At 51.3% G+C, this 17,789-nt stretch overlaps 5 protein-coding genes across 5 annotated transcripts; 3 read left to right on the forward strand and 2 right to left on the reverse strand.

Moving 5' to 3' along the window:
- Positions 1-3,067: 3,067 nt before the first annotated feature.
- Positions 3,068-4,729, forward strand: NEUTE1DRAFT_87329 (uncharacterized protein; the record flags this gene model as incomplete). The annotated part of the gene is made up of 5 exons (XM_009855869.1): positions 3,068-3,157; positions 3,228-3,257; positions 3,335-3,643; positions 3,707-4,417; positions 4,478-4,729. 5 exons carry the CDS (start codon positions 3,071-3,073, stop codon positions 4,727-4,729), a joined length of 1,389 nt encoding a protein of 462 aa, XP_009854171.1.
- NEUTE1DRAFT_96006 (uncharacterized protein) lies at positions 4,729-5,234 on the reverse strand (the record flags this gene model as incomplete). Its single annotated transcript, XM_009855870.1, has 1 exon — positions 4,729-5,234. The coding sequence occupies one exon, from the start codon at positions 5,150-5,152 to the stop codon at positions 4,973-4,975; it is 180 nt and encodes a 59-aa protein (XP_009854172.1).
- A 596-nt stretch (positions 5,235-5,830) lies between these two features.
- On the forward strand, positions 5,831-10,689 carry NEUTE1DRAFT_103645 (uncharacterized protein; the record flags this gene model as incomplete). The annotated part of the gene is made up of 4 exons (XM_009855871.1): positions 5,831-6,062; positions 6,115-6,414; positions 6,748-8,312; positions 8,365-10,689. The coding sequence occupies 4 exons, from the start codon at positions 5,831-5,833 to the stop codon at positions 10,687-10,689; spliced, it is 4,422 nt and encodes a 1,473-aa protein (XP_009854173.1).
- Positions 10,690-11,485: 796 nt separating this feature from the next.
- Positions 11,486-13,213, forward strand: NEUTE1DRAFT_131795 (uncharacterized protein; the record flags this gene model as incomplete). The annotated part of the gene is made up of 3 exons (XM_009855872.1): positions 11,486-11,592; positions 11,870-12,379; positions 12,484-13,213. The coding sequence occupies 3 exons, from the start codon at positions 11,547-11,549 to the stop codon at positions 12,984-12,986; spliced, it is 1,059 nt and encodes a 352-aa protein (XP_009854174.1).
- NEUTE1DRAFT_49633 (uncharacterized protein) lies at positions 13,172-15,484 on the reverse strand (the record flags this gene model as incomplete). Its single annotated transcript, XM_009855574.1, has 9 exons — positions 13,172-13,266; positions 13,336-13,451; positions 13,532-13,679; positions 13,763-13,825; positions 14,009-14,445; positions 14,572-14,713; positions 14,896-15,119; positions 15,196-15,279; positions 15,435-15,484. Coding segments are annotated over 9 exons (1,359 nt in total), but the record flags the coding sequence as incomplete, so codon positions are not given.
- Positions 15,485-17,789: the final 2,305 nt, after the last annotated feature.

A 17,789-nucleotide genomic window follows, 5' to 3' on the forward strand; every position in this document is an offset into this window, starting at 1 on the left:
CTTGTCCTTTTTCCAAACCGAGGTGCGCTGCTAGGAAGCTGCGATTATCGTGTTTTGTCATAACTACTCGTCAGAACCTGAAGGATCGTTTGGCGCATTATAAGTGACATGGCATGGCGATTGTGTCGCAATGGACGAAGGTTTGGTTATCGAAGTTGCATATGTCACAGAACAAAAGAAATGGAAGACGGATCTCTGAACCCAAAGCATCGCTTCAAATACATACAACTGTCATATGACTAAAACCTTGCAATATAGAGAGAACTAGACAATGAGTGGAAATATTAGTTGCCAATACAATTGGTGCATCCTTTGTTGCAGAGAAAGAAAAAGTAGAACAAAGAGAGGTGGAACTATGGTGGAAATTTGAAAAAAACAAAAAAAACAATGTGGTCATGATCCGACCCAGGCTCGATCTGGGGACCTTCAGTGTGTTAGACTGACGTGATAACCAACTACACCATCGGACCAGTTGTAGATACTAAGTTTTGGTAAGACAAAGAGCATATAGATCAAAAGACCAATTCTGTAGCGTCTTTTCATTTCCTCTTCATGAACCCTCTAAACGACTTCACAAGCAGCAAACATCGATACCTGTCATTAACAACATGAAAATGGCACTGCGTTCCTCTGGCACTGGCGTCATACTCATTGTTCTACTCAACCCCCTTTGCTTACCAATAGGCATCGGCATACCATTGTTGCTCTGCGCAGACATAGATGATAGAGGAGCAGGCGGCGTCGAGGTCACTCTCGACTGCACATCAAATTTCCCCATGGATACCTCCGCGTTCATCGTAGAAGCGCGAATCTTATGTTTTTGGCTACAGGATCTGCCGACTTCAAGAAATCAGAGTTAGCGACCCAGCCTCGGAGTTGGGAACATTCTAGAGAATGTAGCCGAAGAGAACAATATGTTCCTCCGAAGTCTGGATTCTTTGGATAACTCGAGTCTTTGCGGTGCACGGTATCATAAGTAAAACGGGCCGGAGGAAGTAACCGAAGTGGATCCCCCGGACACCGGGAAATGTGGATTTGGTCGCGGCTCCGGATTTTAATCGCAGAAGTGGAAATTATCTCGGTCCGGGACAGTCGCGCGCGCCGGCGCACATATGAGTTCGAAGCCGGGACACCGGCATCGAGGTGCAGCAAGCAAGAAGCAACAAGTGTAACAAGGCAATCTGAGCTCGCAGCCCAATCTTGGAGATATTGCCGGCTTTCCGTTCTGTTCCGTTCTGTTGACTGTGCTCACTCACTTGATCGCAGTTTTGTGTTGAGGATGAACATGCTCAGCTGGAACCGATTTGCCAAGGGGATACCAAAGCAGGTCAAGCGATCTAAGCTTGCAGATGCTGCGGGGAAGAATGTCCAATCACTGGATCTAGAATCGAGAGAAATGCGGGGGAGGCCCGAGTGCTCGATTCAGTTTATTGTTTAGCGGCCGGCTGGCGAGCCGACGACTTTTTCTTGCTCCAGTCTCCAGGATTGTGATTTCCGACCTCTAGTTTTCACGTTAGGTGTTCAGTCAACTGTTGGAAGTTGTTCGAGAAAGAGCTTGTGAAAGTTGGAAAGTGTGTAGTTACACAGCGTTGGCGAGTGAGGTCATGAATGCCAGCCACAAAACAGATCGTAGGAGATGGCAGCCTCTCATATTGTCAGATTGTCAACTTGACATGTCCGTTCTTGTCGTTTACATTATTCAATTGTGTGATGTGGATGTGCTTTTTGGAGTTCGATTGGAGATGCGCTTGCCCCTGCGCATTGCTTCCACTGTGGGGAACACACCTGAATGGGTGGAGTGTCTCCGCAAGGTACGTACCAAAGGCGGTGGGCAGTGAAATGTTCCTGGCGACTGGGTTGAAAGCTGGCCCGGGGAAAAAAAAACCTTGAGGTTCCTTATGGGACAAACACCAAAAAAACGTGCAACTGAAACATCAACTTGATCAGTTGCTTAGATTCTGGATCAGGCATCTTGGCTCTTGAGTAGCGTACGTTTCATGGAGATGATGTGACCTGTGATATCCATTTGTTTGAGAATGGAAGTAAAATGGTTCCGGCCTAGGTTTCAGATCCACCACAGGTGTACTGCAGAATGGCCCCGCTGTGAATTTTGGGAGAGCTCCTGCTGTGTCAGGGACACCATGGGCATTCTTCCAACCAGCCACCATTACGGGCAGGGGCAACCAACTTGAACGATTCTTACACCCAAAAAAAGTAGTCGACTTTCAGATGTGTTTTTATACCAAAGCGTGTTCGTATAGACGAGAGTGTCGACAAAAACAGCCGTTGTTGGTCGTTGGTGTCCGTGAACAGCCAAGCAGCGAGAGAATGCGAAATACCTCTAGGTAAACGCCAAGTCTAGATACCTACGTCAACACTTGTCACGACGCTGCACAGCGCAACCATTCATCCTCGCTCTCCTCCAGTACCAAGCCAAGAGCAAATTTCGACTGCAGCCAAACACAAGCTGTGGTGTTGTGGGTGTGCAAAGTAGGACAGGACCTACTTGACGAGGTTGCAGGGCAACCTTTCATGCGCCTGATCGAGTTCCTTCGCAGGGCAGCAGTGTTAGGTTGCTTGAGACTTAGGTTTCCATCTCCATGCTTCAGACGGGGCAAGAGCTGCCAGACCCAAGAGTGCCAGGGCAGCCCAGGGTTCTCCAGGGGTATAAGGTTGCGAGCGCGACCATCCACTGCTGCCGGGAATGTATTAAGTTCCATGGCTGGCCATCTCTTTGGCTTCTCCAGCTGCAACTTTTCTTTTTTTCGTGCCCGTGACGTCGGTATTCCCACTTGGGGTCCCAAACCAACCAACAGCATCGCCAAAAGATCCAACCACCCTTGACTACCTAACCACCCCGGGGGAGCCTCAAGAAGGCCAGACGCCCACAGGCCGTCGCCCGCTCCTCGCGCACACTCTCTGCCACTACGTCCTCTTTTTTCTTCTTATTTTTTTTCTTCATATACAACCGGCACGTCTATCCATCGAAGCACGAGTAGTACCACCAAAGAGCACACTTGCAACTGACGAGAGGTCGCTGTCGCTGTCTTCGAACCACCTCACCTCCATCATGGCTCCGTCCACTGCCCCGCCCGCGCTCGCCGCGAGCGGTCCAACCCTGTTCGGCCTTTCTATGAAGCAGGTTTCATTGATCACCGTAGGAGGCCTGCTCAACTTCGTTGTCAAAAGGCGGGAGATTTACTAACGTGACCGAACGTGTGGTGTAGTTGACATTCCAAAACTCGGCACTTATACTGGTATGTGTACCTTGCTGGCCAAGCTGGCGTGGATGCTATCAGTCGCGGTATCGTCAACTAACATCACGGCCGAACAGATAATGCACTACTCGCGAATCATGACACCACCCGGCGACCATCGATACTTTGCCTCGACTGCCGTCCTGCTCAACGAAGTTATTAAGCTCGCGATCTCTTTAACCTGCTCCATCTACGAGGTCTCGAATACCCTAGCCCCGCAAACTCCCTTGACGGTTATCCTGGAACAAATCTACAACTCGGTCTTTGCTGGAGATGGATGGAAGCTGGCTATCCCCGCCGTGCTGTACACACTCGAGAACACGTTGCAATACGTAGCTTTGGGGAATTTGGATCCCGTCCACTTCCAGATTCTCTTTCAACTCAAGGTATGCGCCCTGATGCGTTGGGTTAAGAACACGTTGGAGGGGGCGGAAACTGACACTGTTTAGATTATCACTACCGCTTTCTTCAGCGTCGTCATGCTCGGCCGCACACTGGGTATCAAGCGCTGGCTATCCCTCGTCGTACTCACCTTCGGCGTTTCCATCGTCTCCCTCCCTTCGTCGAATGACAACTCTTTGACGATCCACGACTTTAGCGATCACTTCTTCCCCCGATCCGTCCACGAGCTAGGCCAAGCCGCTGGCGCGACCTTTGATGTGGCGCGCGAATTGACAAAGAGGGGTATGGAAGGCTTGGCTACGGAGCTCACCAAGCGCTCGGCAACATACGAGGGCATCAAGGAGGATCAAGACGGCGGCCGCCTGGTGATGAACTACTCCGCTGGATTGACAGCCTGCCTGGTTGCTGCTGTTGTATCAGGCGTGACGGGTGTTTACTTTGAGAAGGTGCTCAAGGATTCCTCCACCAACGTGTCAGTGTGGACTCGCAACATCCAACTCTCCTTCTATTCACTTTTCCCCGCCCTCTTTGTCGGGGTCATTTACAACGACGGCGAGGAGATTGCGAAGCACGGGTTTTTCGATGGGTACAACAGCATCGTTTGGACTGCCATTGTCTTTCAGGCAGTGGGAGGGTTGCTATCCTCCATCTGCATCAACTACGCCGACAACATCGCAAAGAACTTCGCTACCAGCATCAGCATTGTTATTAGCTGCGTGTTCAGCGTCTTCTTCTTTAACTTTGACATGACCTCTTCGGTATGTTTCTCTCCCGTCAACGTCTCCGACGGCCGTTCGCTAACTCCCTCGTCTCTGCAGTTCATCATTGGCACTGCCCTTGTGATTGGATCTACCTATCTCTACAGCACACCCGACAGGAAGCGGTCGCGACCGCCTCCCATTAACATTGTGGACTACGAAAAGATCTCGATCGATCATACTCCGAGATTGTTGGACCAGAACCTACTGAATGTCAACCCAATGGATTCCGCCAGGGCAACTTCAAGACCCTCCTCGCCATCACCATTAGCCCGCACACCATCGTCTAGGGGCAAGTTGTTGGACGAGTGAACGTAAAGACGGCACACGAGCGAACAAATGATTGAACATGGGGGCAACCCACGGTGGGTAGACTCCGGGGAACGGCTTCAAAGTGGAGAAAGTGTTCGTTCACCCAAAACAAAGACAAAGAAAAAAAAAACGAAAAGAAACCGACGTGCACAGGCTGCTAGGAATGGCTGCTGTGAGACTTTAAGTAGTCTACTATCACTACATACGTCCCTTTTTGGGAACTTGGAATTGACAGAGGCTGCGTTATGATGGCATGAGCGTATGAGAGATACCAGGACATGAGCTTTTTGGGTTTGTATATGCATCTGCGCGAGCAGAACCGGCGCTCTGGATACACGACCGATGCTTAGGGGAAAAGGGGAGTTGCAAGATGGAAGATGGGATTCGGGTTCGGCCAGGGCAGGTTCCTCCTGTTCTAGGCATGGGAGAAATGAGATGCCATCGTTCACACAACACAACAAGAACAATGAAAATCCGAAAAGCGATTTACATGTAGTATTAAACTACATTTTGTATACAAATATCCCTTTCTCTCACTTCAAGCTCCTAAGATGATCCAGGTCGCTCATGGGCCAAGCTAAATGGACCTCGATCATGCTTTTTGGGACCAGCCAAGGAGGTCAGTCATCTCGCTCATGTAGTTCACCCATCGAATTCCAAGTTCGGGCTGGATGGGCATCCAGTGCGGAAGGAGCGGGGGGTAAATTTCAAACGGCTCCTCATGATCAGTGTCGCAAGGGAAGGTACGTTGTCGGGCCCTCGCCGCATCGGTAGTCATACCGCGGTTGGTTCCGGACATCTTTCACTGCCTCTTTCCGTTTATGCATATATGGCTCTTTCTGTTTCCTTCAAATTCTCTTAATCGTGCGACGCCAGTGAGTGCTCGAGGCTCCTTCCTCGTTCGGTTGTTGTTTTGTGCCAGGGCTTCAGTCACGCACAATATTCTCTTCGAGTCAACCCCACCTCAACTCGCAAATGAGGTTCATCTATCGAGACTCAATTTCCATTGCTCGTTACCACTTCGTGTTCCGTTGCTCTCAAGTCAGTTTTCAAACTGTTGTCCTATCATCGATTCCCAATCGATCGCGAAGTGAAGTAGCCATGACGGGACATTGGCGCGAGTCGGCACGCGAAAGAATAGCCCAAAGACAGCGAGAAAGGCACAGACACAGACCAGAGATCCTCGAGGACCGCGACGAGCTTGCCATGTCTCCTCGCCCAGGCTGTTACCCAGTACGCTATCGCAACGAACACGACCGTGGAGAACTTGGGCCATCAACACGCTACTACGCCGAACCACCTCAGCCACACGCAGATGAACTAGATGATTTCGGTATGTGGATGAAGTCTGAGCCGTGCCTTTCCCTCAGTCTAACATACATTAGATCACCATATTCTTGCTCATCCTGCCCCGCAAACCGGCGATGACGAACAATACCAGATCGCGCTCTCGCATCTTAGTAGACATGCCCGGCCTCACATCTCCCCCGGATACAGCTCGTATATGGACGCCACTATGCCCCAATCCATGTCTACTGGCTTGCCTTCCTCTAGCATAGTACCTGTTCCCGATGATCACCTCATCCCGACTCCGAGGACACTAGACATCATCAGCCGTGAACCAAATCATCGCCTCAGGGAACTGTACGGCTCCCACCAGCAGCCAACGCCTCCAATGCATTCAGGTTGGTCTTGTTCCCCCATGGATATTTTGTGGCCGGTCTGACATTGCCCAGCAGCTTCGTACGCACAAAGCCCAGCGAGTCAAGCGTCCACGAAAGAGACCCTTCACAGCCTCAGTAGCTCCAGTCCCACCATACGAGCCAGCGCGCATAAGAAGCATAGTGCCTCTAGACGGGCCCGTCAGATGTCGTATCTGGCCGAAGAGCCTATGGAAATATCTCAGCCATCACAGCAGTCACAAGCTACCCTCACAAATCCTACTCAGTCGACCCCCATTGTTCACGGTATCCGGCTGGTGAGTGTACGACAGGCCTTGCCAAGCAGGTTTCAGGAAGTCTTCCCTTATGAATTGCTCAATGCTGTACAATCAAAATGTTTTGGACTTGTCTATGGGTCCACCGACAACGTGGTCATATCTGCTCCGACAGGAAGCGGCAAAACAGCCATCTTAGAACTCGCCATTTGCAAACTCGCCCTGGACCGAGGTAACGAAAACTTCAAGATCGTCTACCAAGCTCCCACCAAAGCTCTTTGTTCTGAGAAGGCTAGGGATTGGGAAAAGAAGTTTAGCCATATGGGCTTGAAATGTGCTGAGCTAACCGGCGACACCTCTCAAGCTGAAATGAGGCGAGTCGGGGAAGCTTCCATCATTGTCACCACTCCCGAAAAGTGGGATTCTATAACACGCAAGTGGCAGGATCATCGGAGGCTTCTTCAACTTGTCGAGTTATTCCTCATCGACGAAGTTCACATCCTCAAGGATGTCCGCGGTGCTACCCTTGAGGCTGTGGTGTCGCGGATGAAGACGATTGGGGCTAATGTTCGTTTTGTTGCACTAAGCGCCACTGTTCCCAACTCAGATGACATCGCCAAATGGTTGGGACGCAATCACACCACTCAACAGCTGCCCGCTTACCGTGAGGTCTTTGGCGAAGAGTTCCGCCCCGTTAAGCTGCAGAAGTTTGTCTACGGGTACGAATGCAATGGGAATGACTTCATCTTCGACAGGTTCCTGGACGGCAAGCTCCCCACGCTGCTCTCCAAACACAATCAACGGAAACCGACTTTGATCTTTTGCTTCACAAGGAAGTCATGCGAGTCCACGGCCACCAAACTGGCGGAGTATGCTTCGGGGTTGCCAGAAACTAACAGCCTGTGGCCGATTCCAACAAAGAGAATCCCTGTTGTCAGCCGCGAGCTGCAGGAGATTGTTCGGTTCGGTGTTGCTTTTCATCACGCGGGTCTTGACGTACAAGACAGAGTTGCTGTTGAGCAGCATTTTCTGAACGGGGAGTTGAGCGTCATTTGTTGCACATCAACGTTGGCTGTTGGTGTCAATCTCCCATGTCATACGGTGGTCATGAAAGGAACTGTCGCTTTCATGGACGACAAGCTTCAGGAGTACTCGGATCTCGAGATCATGCAGATGCTCGGACGAGCGGGCCGGCCACAGTTCGATACCAGCGCTACCGCTATCATCTTGACGCGTGCTGCGAACAAATTACGCTACGAAAACATGGTCTCAGGTCGGGAAATTCTCGAAAGCACCCTGCATCTCAACCTCATTGAGCACCTTAACTCTGAGATATGTCTTGGTACGATCGGAGATCTCTCTTCAGCAAAGCTGTGGCTTAGTGGGACCTTCTTGAGTGTTCGTCTCAGACGAAACCCTGATCACTACCGACTTACAGAAGACATTTCCAATCCTTCTCAGATTGACGATAAGCTTGAAGAGATTTGCGAGCGTGACATAAAGCTTTTGCAAAACACGCAGCTCGTGACTGCGGACGCGAAGTTCAAGTGTACAGAGTATGGCCGTGCAATGTCCAAGTACATGGTGGAGTTTGAGACGATGAAGTTGATATTGAAGATTCCGCGTGCTGCCAGCACTGAGGTTTTAGTTCGTTTGTCTTGTCAAACATTTTTACAGCAAGTAGCTAACTCAACTGCAGATCAATTCTCTCGCTGAAGCAGTGGAGTTCAAAGAGTTCCGCATAAAACCCGCTGAAAGAACACTCTTCCGCGAGATCAACAAGAACCCGCTTATCACGTATCCGGTGAAAGAGCAAATCCAGCATACTCAACACAAAATCTCCCTGATTGTGCAGCTTCATCTTGGGAGTGTTCAATATCCAGATTCTGCCGAAGCAGCTAAGCTGAGACGACAGCTCATGATGGAAAAGAAGAGGATATTCGAAAGACTCCAGCGTCTTATTCGTGCTGTTATTGATTGCAAGGGGTTTGATCGCGATGCCCCCGGAGTAAAGAATGCGTTGGACTTGGCTAGGGCACTTTCCGCCGAGTCTTGGGAAGGTCGTCCAACACAACTCACCCAGATTCCCAACATTGGTCCAGTTGGTATGAGGAAACTGGCAAGCCAGGGCATTCGGACAGTGTTAGAGCTGGCAGAGAAAGAGAGCGTTGAACTCGAGCGTCTCATGTCCCGACAGCCACCGTTTGGAAAGAAACTAAAAGCAGATCTTGACAAGTTCCCTCGTCTCGATTTAGACGTGTCGGTCGTCAAATACACCACCCCCAAAAGACGCAATGAAGACGTAACACTCAACGTTCAAACGACACTCAAATATCTCAACAAGAACGGCTCCCCTAACTGGCTGGGTAGATGTCCGATGCTCACTTTCATGATCGAGTCTTCTAACGAGAATCTGCTATACTTTTGGCGTGGAAGTCTCAGGAAGATCGACAAACAGATTGGGCTGGTACTTCCAGTTTCTGTTCCGTTGAAAAGTCCTGATGAACGTATCATCTGTCACCTTAGCTGCGAGGAAATCGTTGGAACACTCGTTTCGAAAGTTCTGAAGCACGAGGTACCCCTAGCGGCTTTTCCATCCCAGCAGTTTCGGCAGGGTAGAACATCGCCCGCAAACGGAGGGCAAACGCAGCGGCTATTGAAGGAAACAGCCGAAGAATACCTAGGTGATGATGGAATAGACGACTCGGACCTGCTCCAAGCAGCTGAAGAAGCAACTTCCTGTGCTCCTGTCCTTCACGGAGCCAAGTGCCAAGTAGAATCAGATCCCGACGAGTATCCTGAGGTGGAAGAGCTCATGGAAGTCGTGGCACAAGCGAGCGAGCCAGTGCATCAAAAGTTCGACAGACATATGGCTGCGAATGAGGTTGATGACTCGTGGGACATGGAGAACAGCCAGATGCTGGATCGTGAGCCTGTGCAATTGCCTAACGGGAGATGGCAGTGCAACCATGCTTGCAGTGGAGGAGCACCTACGAAATCGGGGAAGCCCTGTACTCACAAGTGTTGTCAAGAGGGGCTCGAGAAACCAAGAAAGCGACCTAACAAAAAGCGCAAGGAGACAGAGCAAGGCAATAAGAAGAGCGAGTCTCAGAGCGTATTGACCCAAACGTCATTTGAGGCGTTGAGCAAGACATCAACAGGAAGTCAAGCGACCGCCAACAAGACAATCCCACGCGCCGCAACAGAGAAGGAGGCATCCGAGAAGCCCTACGCGCCGGTAAACAAGAAGCCCAAGTTGGAACTGCCCTTGCAGAAGCAAACCATCGACGGCGTCGATTTTGACTACATCGACCTTTCCTATGATGATGACGAGTTTGAAGATATTGCGGCCGGCGTTCAGCGGAAGACAACCGCAACAACCACTGTCTACCAGGGGCAACGCGCCAACACTAAGAGCCAGTCTTCACACAATGAGGCTTGGGGAGTCGCTCAAGCACAAACTGAAGGTACAAGAGGTTCCGCGGCGCCATCATCACAGGACCTGATGGCGGATCAGAGCATCGCGTTTCCTCTGTCAACCCAGGTCTATGGGGATGACCCATTTAACGCCGGCAATCTTGCACTCCTTGATAGCATGATGTTGCAAGCAAGTAACAGACACACAGCCAAATCGCCCTTCAGCATTGGCGGGAAGGATCAAGTTTTCTACCAGACTCCTTCCAGCCGGTCTCTCGAACTTGGCATGAACTTGACCGATGAACTCGTTCCGCTCAATCCACAGTCCGCGGGGAACATCGACCAGTCAGCCACCGTGATTGATCTCGACTGGGACGACGTACCCATGGAAGGTAAAGATCCTATGAACGATGACCGATCTGTTTCTTACACCATCGAAGCTCCTTCTCCACACGAACTTGCCCATGGCAGCCCCCAGACCCCCAACGTTGTCGAGAGTAATGAGGCCAAAGACCAGAGCCGAAAGATAGAGGGTGAGCCGGAGTGGGTATCGACCATGGACCCTGATGTTGTTGACATGCTTCGAGGCTTTGTGACATTCGTGTGAAAAAAGAGGGAAAGCCGATGCAGTGTAGGATGATGGAGTGCTGGCTGCTGCTGTTGCTGGTTTTATTAGCTTATCTTCTTGGTGCGGTGATTTGGGTTGTCATGCTTCACATCTAGCATAGATAAACGTACTTCTACAATTGCCAGTTCACCATAGTAGTTGAAGGCGAAGTTTTGCTAGTGAATGTGTGTCGAGTATCTCATTGCAAGGGCGCCGAAACTGGCATCATTTGTACGATCGTGTGCTCCTCTCTTTTTCGAAGTTTTAGAGGATATGCCACACAACATCTTGAACACATGTTATCGTGTCGAGGATACACGGCGGGAAACTCGCGAGTACAAATTTAGATACGTGTCGTCGAAGATTTGAGAATCAACTTGCCGGAGCCCTTCCCCAATGCTTGGGGCAACAGCGCCGCGTCCGCACATTAGGTGTGTCATGGATGACTCTACGGAGTAGTTCTTCACTTCTTTCGGACTCTATCGCCAGTTCCATACATAGAAGGCGAGAGACCCCGCTGTATCTGGGGCTGAAACCACAGAAATCAGGATATAGAAACGGGAGACTGGTGATACGGGCCGATTATCAACATTAAACGCAACGGCCCAGACAGCCCCCCTTATTTCCGTATGCCCGTGGGGATCGTGGTCCACTGTCCCCCATTCATTGCGGACATAGTGACCCCCACCCTTTGAAATTGGGGCCCCGCATCACCACCCACTGACTGCATCAGTCATCCATCTTCTTGGGAATCTGGGGTTGTTTTTAAAAACATTGTCGCCGACGCTCTCCCATTCATCAAATTCTTCGAACACAAAAAGAAGTGTAGCTGTAATCATCGTCATTACTTTGTCAAAATGGTCGGAATCGCTCTGCTAGGCGCTGGCATTTTTGCCCGGGAGCGTAAGTCGTTGTTCAGTTCATCTTCCAAGCATTTCCCCAATTTCACCCCTCACTGATGTCATCACTTTTTTTGTTGGTGCTCACCAACCACCATGACAACATCACCACCTACCACGGCATCCCAAGCAACACCATATAACAAATATCAAGTCCATCGACGACGACGGCGATGATGATGATGATGATGATACTTATACACGCCACAATGTGACACAGCCCCCAACAAAATGAATCCAAGCTAACAAACCCCTCTCCCCCCCCTTCTTCCACTCACTAGAACACCTCCCCGCAATCGAATCCGTTCCCTCCCTCTCCCTCAAAGCCATCTACTCCCGCTCCGAATCCTCCGCCAACACGCTCGCCTCGGCCGCTTCGTCTCCCGTAGACGTCTACTACGACGTGCCCACCGGCTCCGGCGAAGCCAATGTCTGGCCCGAAGAGAAGACCCTCGACGCTTTGCTCGCCCGCACCGACATCGACGCCGTCGTTATCGCCCTGCCTATCCTCGCGCAGCCGGCTGTCATCGAGAAGGCGCTTAAAGCCGGCAAACATGTGTTGAGCGAGAAGCCGGTGGCCAAGGATGTGGAGGAGGCGAAGCGGTTGGTTGGATTTTATGAGGCGTTGGACAACAAGAAGCCGTTGTGGGCGGTGGCCGAGAACTTCAGGTATACGCCTAGTCTTCTGAAGGCGGCGGAGAAGGTGAAGGAGATTGGGGGCAAGTTGACTACGTTCCGATTGAACATGAATGGGTGGGTGGAGGAGGGAAACAAGTATTTCAAGACTGAGTGTGAGTTTTTTTTTTGGGGGGGCTTCTTTCTCCCCCTTTCCCCCTTTGGTTTAGGTTTTTGAAGAGGGGGGGCGGTGACTGACGAAAACACACAAAATAAACAGGGCGCAAAGTCCCCTCCTACCAAGGCGGTTTCCTCCTCGACGGCGGTGTCCACTTCATCGCCGGCCTGCGCCTCTTGCTCTCCGAACTCAACCAAGAAATCACCCACGTCGCTGGCTTCAGCGCCCTCCTGGAGGAACGCCTGCTCCCCGTCGACACGGTGCACGCCGTTGCTTTGACCAACGACGGAAAGTCGGGAACCATCAGCATCTCGTTCGGCACCCAGTTCAAGACCGGACTCGAGGTCGAGGTAGTCACGACCCAAGGCTCCGTTTACTGGAACCCCACCCAGATCAAGACCAAGACAAAGGAGGGTGAGAAGACGGAGGAGTTTGAGAAGAGCACCGGTGTTAAGGAGGAGATGGCGGCGTTCGCTAAGGCGATTGAGAAGGGACAGATAGAGAAGGAGCAGACGCCCGAGGAGGCGTTGAAGGATTTGGAGGTGGTGCAGAGGTTGTTGGAGTCGGGTGAGGGGAAGGGCATTGTCAAGGCGGTTGAGGCGTGAGTGAGTGTGTCTGGTAGGTTTGGTGAGGGTAGTTATTCGGATTCAGCGTCCGGGGTCTCGGTTGGGGAGAGTAGACCTTGGCGGGAGGCTCTGTTTTTTGCTGCGAGACGTTGTGGGCTGTGACGAATGCGGGTCAGGCCAGTGTGTAAAAGGGGGTTTTCAGGGATATGATCAGGTGTTGTAGCTCACAGTAAAATTCGAACATCGATAATGTTCAGCATCCAACACATGATGATGACGAGTATCCAAAGCACGATGGATATTTGCCAGGCATAGTGGTCTGTGGGACGAGAAGGTGTCAGCCGTGGAAACTGGCAAACATGGGACAAAGGGAGTGGGTGAAACACACAGTAAGGAGCCTGTGAAGCAGGCCATATGAGAACCTGAGACCAGGTCAAGATGGCGTAGACCCCGGCTATGGAGTACCCGACTATCAAGGTGCGAGCCTCTGAGTCTTGCGGCAGTCTATATAATCAAGATCAGCTTCCATAGCCCTTCCCCCCCACTGACATGACGAGCTTGGTGCAGGTAGGATGCGGACTTACATATCAGACAGCCAAGACATAATCAGTGGCGCTGTTCCTAGACTCATATAAGTCATGAAGTAACTGGCGTAGGCAGCAGAAACTGGTGTGGTATCCGGGTGAGAGGTCCAGATGCTCATGATGATGCATGGAATCAGTCCAATCACGCCTTCAGGTCGATGACATCGATGTTAGCATGAGCATGTTACCCCGAGTATTGTGCAGAAGACCTTATGGGTGTTCAACACTCACCTTGAGCAACCAACAGCGTCCACCGAGTCTGCAACAGATCCGATAAAATCGCCCAAATCCAAACTGTCATGTCAACCACATCAGTCAGCCTCGTCCATGTCCACCTTCTCACCAGCCCTCCTCACACCAACCCATGTCCCCTTTCCTCAAAACTCCTCAACAACATTCTACCCAGTAGGTAGGTAGGTAGGTAGGTAGGTAGGTAGGTAGGTAGGTAGGTAGGTAGGTAGGTAGGTAGGTACTCACCAAACACCACATTCACCCCATTTCCCGCAATCGGAATTGCATTCACCTGCTCAACGCTCCACCTCGGCCTCCCATTCTGGTCTTTTAGCTCCTTCAAGAAAAGATTAAAATAATTGTACCCATAAGGCGCCAACACCGAAGCAACATACAGTGCCGGAATGAAGTAGGAGATCCATGACCTAAAGGTACGCTTGGCGGCGCGCCAAGTGATCTTTTTGGAGTCGGTTCGGCCGTGTCGTTTGAGGCGGTCCTCGGCGGCTTGGATGTGTGCTGGGGTGAGCCAGCCGAAGCTCAGGGAAGGAGTTGAAGAGCAAGAGAGTGTTTGAGGAGAGGCTTTGAGGCAGCGTGGATTGGGGGAGCGGGGGTAGTCCGGGATGAGGAAGAAACCGGTGAATCCGATCAGGAGAGTTAGGAGACCGTTTATTATAAAGAGCCATCTTGGTTATGGGAGGATGGGTTAGCGGTGGGTAAGTTGAGACGTTGGGTGCGATAGTTTTGGGGGGAAGGAAGAGAGGAGAAGAGGGGAGGAGATGGAGGAGGAACAGAAGGAGGAGACTACTAACCGCCAACCCCCAAGTCCCCATTTGCCTTCAAGAGACTCGAGCACCGCAACCTGTAATGCCCCAGACATCATCGACCCCAATGCCTGACAAGAATGGTAAAAGCCCATGCGCTTAGCGAGTTCTAGGGGAGTGTACCAGTACACTGTTTCGTTTATAACCCAGCAGTCACGTCGTCAGCTATCGTGTCAATTCAGCGTTACACTCGTGCCTTGCATAACGACTTCCGTGTTTATGGGAGCCATGGCACTGATGGAGACAGAAAAGGGTAAATGGGGTGGAACAGAAAAAAGAGAACGAGAAAGACAACAAGGAAACTGCACTGACTGAAAAGGGTCATCATGCCCGGCCACGCACTGCTTTCAAACAAGCCGAGCAAGACTCGCAAGGCGTAGACTTGGTAAGCATTCTGGGCGAAGGCAATGAGAGCGGTCACGAAACCCCATCCAATCTCGAGCCCTGGAAGCCAGTAGCTGGGACGAACGTACGTGATGATTACCTGGGAGGGGATGAGCATGAGACAGTAGGAGATGCTGAAGAAGGTGAGGAAACTGGGTAGAGCGAGAGGACATCAGCTGGCTTTGTTACATGTGGCGCATTACAACGGATATCGTTTTTTTTTCTCACTAGTTTAACTCGTTGCCGTTGAGTTGCAAGTCTTCTTTCATGCCAGAGACGTATGCGGAGCTGATGTTGGTTTGGTCGAGGTATCTGGACCGAATTTGTCAATCTTGATTTTTTTTTCTTACGACTTGGAAAGAAGAACATGGAAAGTTCTTACTTGATCACTGAGTTCAAGGCATCATCATCATCATCAACCTCACGTCCTCACAAAGTTATACATCAGTGTGCTATTCCAAACCTACCTTGCGAGATACACCCAAAAGTCAAGAGAAAGACATCCAGCTTCCGCACCAGATCCTTCTCCAACGGCGACCGTTCATTTTCATCCCGTTGCAGGAAAACGAGTCGCTTGGAGATAGTGTCCCAAAGTCGGTGCTTTGCCGGCGATGCTTGAGGTGATGTGGCATTCAACCGTTGCCTCCGACGAGGGTTTAATTGGCGCGCATGGGACGCTTCATCGAGATCATCATGCTCCTCGCCGGCGCCATGTCCATGCCTAGAGATAACCCTGCAACCGTTGGAATCACTAGGCCCAGGGTTGTTTCTGTTCTTGGTGGTGTTGACACTGTTGTCGAGGTCCGTGTACCCGGGACTTTGACGATCGAAGAGCAGCGGGGTATTCTCCAGGGCGGTGTTAGTAGCGGCGGGAGCATCCATCCCATCACGGAGGGAGTCCAATGGTTGGTGTCCACCGTCTTGCGACATTGTGGCTCGTCCTGAAGACTCTTCCAGACGGTCTTGCAGTGTGTTCTTGGAGGGGGATGGGGAGGTCTGAACCAAACAGGCTGGGTACAAGTGGTTGGAGTCATGGAGGGACGGACATGGAGGCGGGGACGTTGCCGCGGGGGACATTCGTGGGGGAGAGAGGGTGAGCGCGGCTTGTTGGTGGTGGTTTGAGGCTAACCCTACTTGGGATTGTTATCGTGGAGATGTGACAGGGGGTGATCAAGAAGCCGGCGAGGTTGGCAGGCCAGCTGACTGCCACTTGTCCAAGCTTACTCGGTCTGCAGCTGTAGGCACAAGAGGATGAGCCTTTAGACTGTGGCGCGATGTGAGGGACAGCCACACGAGAAAAAAAGACGACTGGATGAGTCGACGGCCATTCACAGTAGGTAGGATATCCTGTAGATGCAAATACTGATAATTGCGAAGACCCCAGAAATACTTGAGATTTTGGGTGCCTCAATTGGTTTACTATGTCAAGGCCTACTACCGCTAAATGCAAGCTGGTTAGGCTTGGTTTTGCACTTAAGGGGTGTCCTTCTGCCAGGTATGCCCTTATGAGAGGAGGATCTCCGGCTCTCGGTAGAGGTCACTCACTCCAGTCCACCTACTCCACTTCGGGCAGCGGACCTCAGTGGGCGACGGCCGGGAACGGGACCCGTGCACTCGTACCGCGCTATGTGCAAATGGTCACTAAGTGCAAATAAAGATCGCCTATCCCAATTGCTTGTATTTACAGGGCAGGTGACCATACCAACGACCCCCGCATGTCCGAGCGAGTTCCGGTTCTGGAGGTGTTCAGAGCGAGAAGGGAATGGTCGGTGGAAGCGATGTTTCCATTGACTAAAAGATACACTTTAGAGTGCACTTTAGGTTCTTGCAGGGGGGATCGAAAGGAGGTTGGTTGTTCTCGGGTTGTTGTGGGCGGCTTCAGTTTTAGCATTGTTCCGTCGTTACAGTGAGTCTCTGGCGGCCTTCCCCCGTTATAGCGTACATACCCAGTGTCCGATCACTAGCGCATACCCCCCGAGTGTCCACTGTTCTTCCGCGTAAAGCCGGTGCAATCACGACGGGAAAGTCCAGACGCGTTCCGTTCCTCTTTTAGTTGGATCCTCGTTTCTGGTGTTGGTCACACTAAGCCTCTATTGGCCCACTAATCAAGGAGTATCGCTGCTCTTCACAGCAAAAGTTGTCACCTCCTTGCCAATCTCCATCGTCGCGTTATAAACGAGGGAACAGCCGAAAAGAAAGGAGTCCCTTGTCTTGATAGGAATTGGACCCTGATTCGTCCCACATCTTCGTCCCAAACCTTATTTGGACGTCTTCTCCGCCATGGAGTATGTAGCCCGCTCGCTCGCTTTTGCAACGGAGAACGCAGTCAGTGGAAACTCGTATGTATGTATGTATGTAAATAGACGAGAACCCTCGGACGTCCGCAATTTCCCCCTCCCCCATATATATTGTTTCCGCCCGCTTAGTACTCCGTTAGCGTCCTCAGCTCATCAATTCCCAGGACAACTCACTCCATCGCTATCCCCAGGACTCTGCGGGTTCTTGCAATTTACCAAAGCTTCGGGGGCGGGCTTTGTCAGCTCGTCAGCATGGACGTCACTCGCTTCCGAATGTTTGGTTCTCCCAGATATCTGGGACCGTAACCTGTGGGGAGGTGAGATTTTGGCGACTTTTTGCACTGACATGTCAATGTCCATGTCAACTGAATGTCATTCACCCCAATCACCTCTCAGGTTCCGAACATTGTGGGGTTCTGTTACACTTCCTTTCAACTGTCGTGCCCCGTCATCCTTTTTTCCGGCTGGTGTTCCTTTCCGTTGTCCCCCTTTGTTCGATGTACTGGTGCAGCCGAGCAACCCAAT

This window comes from Neurospora tetrasperma (genome assembly GCF_000213175.1).
Source record: "Neurospora tetrasperma FGSC 2508 unplaced genomic scaffold NEUTE1scaffold_6, whole genome shotgun sequence".
Lineage (NCBI taxonomy): Eukaryota > Fungi > Ascomycota > Sordariomycetes > Sordariales > Sordariaceae > Neurospora > Neurospora tetrasperma.